Consider the following 2,198-nt stretch of genomic DNA (forward strand, 5'->3'; position numbering starts at 1 on the left):
GAAGGAAGGAAGGAAGGAAGGAAGAAAGAAAAGAAAAGAAAAGAAAAGAAAAGAAAAGAAAAGAAAAGAAAAGAAAAGAAAAGAAAAATTAAGCTGATTTTTCCACTTTCAATTGGATGCTTTAAGGACTTCAAACTTCTAAATACCCAGCAAAGGAAAAATGAAACAAAGATGAACCCCTAGCTTCAAGTTGATAACAGTGTCTAGTCTCTGAACTCTCCTCTAGGGCCCCTCAAGAAAGAGAGATGTTATTCAATCCTGTGTTATGCTACCAACTCATTCCCAGGTGGAGAAGGCAGGTTTCTAGTCTTTATCTTGAAACCCACTTCTCCAATGTCATCTCCTTCCCTTTGCTGCAGGTGACTTGCTTTGGCTTTCCAGCATGCTACTGCTGCTTCCTGGGGCCGGTAGCTGTCCAGAAAAGTGTCTTTGTCACACACCTACAAAGTCTGTTGACTGCAGCAGGCAAGGCTTGAAGGAAATCCCCTCAGAACTGCCTCCTCGGACCCAGATCCTGCATCTACAGCATAACTACATTGGAGACGTCCCCACTTCTGCCTTCAGCAGCACCCCCTTGCTCCGAACTTTAGATCTCTCCCACAATGCCCTTCTCACCCTTGCTCCTGGTGCATTCTTGGGCCTTGGCCACTTACAGGTTTTAAACCTAACCCAGAACTCCCTTCATTCCCTAGAAAGCAAAATTTTCCAATCCCTGCCCCAGCTGCAGGAGCTGGATTTGTCTTTTAATAACATACAGGAGTTGCCCAAGTTTCAGGGGGAGACCCTGAGCCACCTAACTCGACTGGCCATACAGAGGAACCAATTACAGCAGGTGCGCAGGGCTCACCTAGCATCCCTCCCCAGCCTGAGAGTTTTATTCTTCAAGGACAACCTCTGGAAATGCAATTGTCACCTGTTGGATCTTAAACTGTGGCTGGAGAGCTTTGTGTACAAAGGTCAGTAACTTGTGTACTGAAATGCCATCTGTCCTCAGGCATCCGGGAATGGGTGGGTTTGCTCTGAACTTTAGAAAGTGCTTTGAGGGTGGGCAGCCAGGTAGCACAGCGAGTAAGAGCATCGGCTCCAGTGTTGGGATGACCTGGAGATCGAATCCCGGGCTCAGACACTTAGCACCCACCCAGAAATAACTGGCCGTGTAACCTTGAGCAAGTTACTTAATCCTGATTGCTTAAAAAAATAAAAGAAAGTACTTTGAGGGTGGGCAGTCCAGGGCTAAAGTGCCTGGGCTGATGACATTACAGGTACAGGCAACAGAGGAGAGCAGGCCTCTGTGAAATGGGGATTTATTCTTACATCTATGGCCAAATGGGTTTTATTAAAGAATCACATAAAGAGCAGCAATGGAGATCAGAGGTCAGCAGATTCACCCCCCCACACACACACACACACCTTTCACAGAGGAGGAAACAGTCTTTAGAGAGGAACTGGCATATTGAGGAAAAGCTGGACTCAGCGTTGTCTGTCTCTCGCCACAAACATGCACATGTGTGCACATATTATACGTGTGTGTGTATAGACACATGCTTATTTAGATACATGTGCATCAAGGAAGTTTGATGTATTGTGTATGAGCGTGTGTGTGTGTATGTGGTGTGTTTCCAGCTTTGCTCTCTCCTTAGTGCTCAAAAGTCAGAATTTTTCTTATGGTTTCAATAGAACCTTTGCCTGCATTTTTTTAAACAGCTCAGAGAGAAACATCATGGTACAGGAGCCAGAAGGGTAGGATGGCTCAGAAAGATGTCACTGCCCCGACATCAACTTTCTTTGTGTCCTGGGGAAAGTCCTAAGGATAACACTTTGCAGAAGAGTTACTGATCTACATGGCACAAGAGATTCCCCAACCTTGTCGGAATCACAGCTATACTGCCAGCACTACCCCCAAAAATCAGGAGAAAAAGAATGAGAAGAGTGGAGAGAGAAAGAGGGAAAGGGAGACAGGTGAACGAGAGAAAGAAGGAAGGAAGAGAAAAAGGTATAAAGGAAAAAATAGGAAAAGAGAAAGGAAGGAAGGAAGGAAGGAAGGAAGGAAGGAAGGAAGGAAGGAAGGAAGGAAGGAAGGAAGGAAGGAAGGAAGGAAGGAAGGAAGGAAGGAAGGAATCAGAGAGGAAAAGAAAGGCATAGAGAATGAGAGGAGGGGAAGGGTGAGAGAAGGGAAGGGAAGGGAAGGGAAGGGAAGG

General features: G+C 45.9%; 2 protein-coding genes across 2 annotated transcripts in view; one reads left to right on the top strand and one right to left on the bottom strand.

The window, feature by feature from the left end:
* The window catches only part of CACNA2D3 (calcium voltage-gated channel auxiliary subunit alpha2delta 3), a 1,089,703-nt gene that overhangs the window by 157,194 nt on the left and 930,311 nt on the right, over window positions 1-2,198 (bottom strand). The window lies entirely within an intron of this gene.
* LRTM1 (leucine rich repeats and transmembrane domains 1) overlaps window positions 1-2,198 on the top strand; it is a 10,114-nt gene that overhangs the window by 2,106 nt on the left and 5,810 nt on the right. The window contains exon 2 of the mRNA XM_069084368.1: window positions 360-956. Within this exon, the coding sequence (XP_068940469.1) occupies window positions 360-956 (597 nt within the window). The remainder of the gene's footprint in view (window positions 1-359; window positions 957-2,198) is intronic.

The sequence above is a fragment of the Petaurus breviceps genome, unplaced genomic scaffold, assembly GCF_028583685.1.
Source record: "Petaurus breviceps papuanus isolate PSGF00001 unplaced genomic scaffold, PetGlider_PUasm1.0 174, whole genome shotgun sequence".
In the NCBI taxonomy this organism is placed as follows: domain Eukaryota; kingdom Metazoa; phylum Chordata; class Mammalia; order Diprotodontia; family Petauridae; genus Petaurus; species Petaurus breviceps.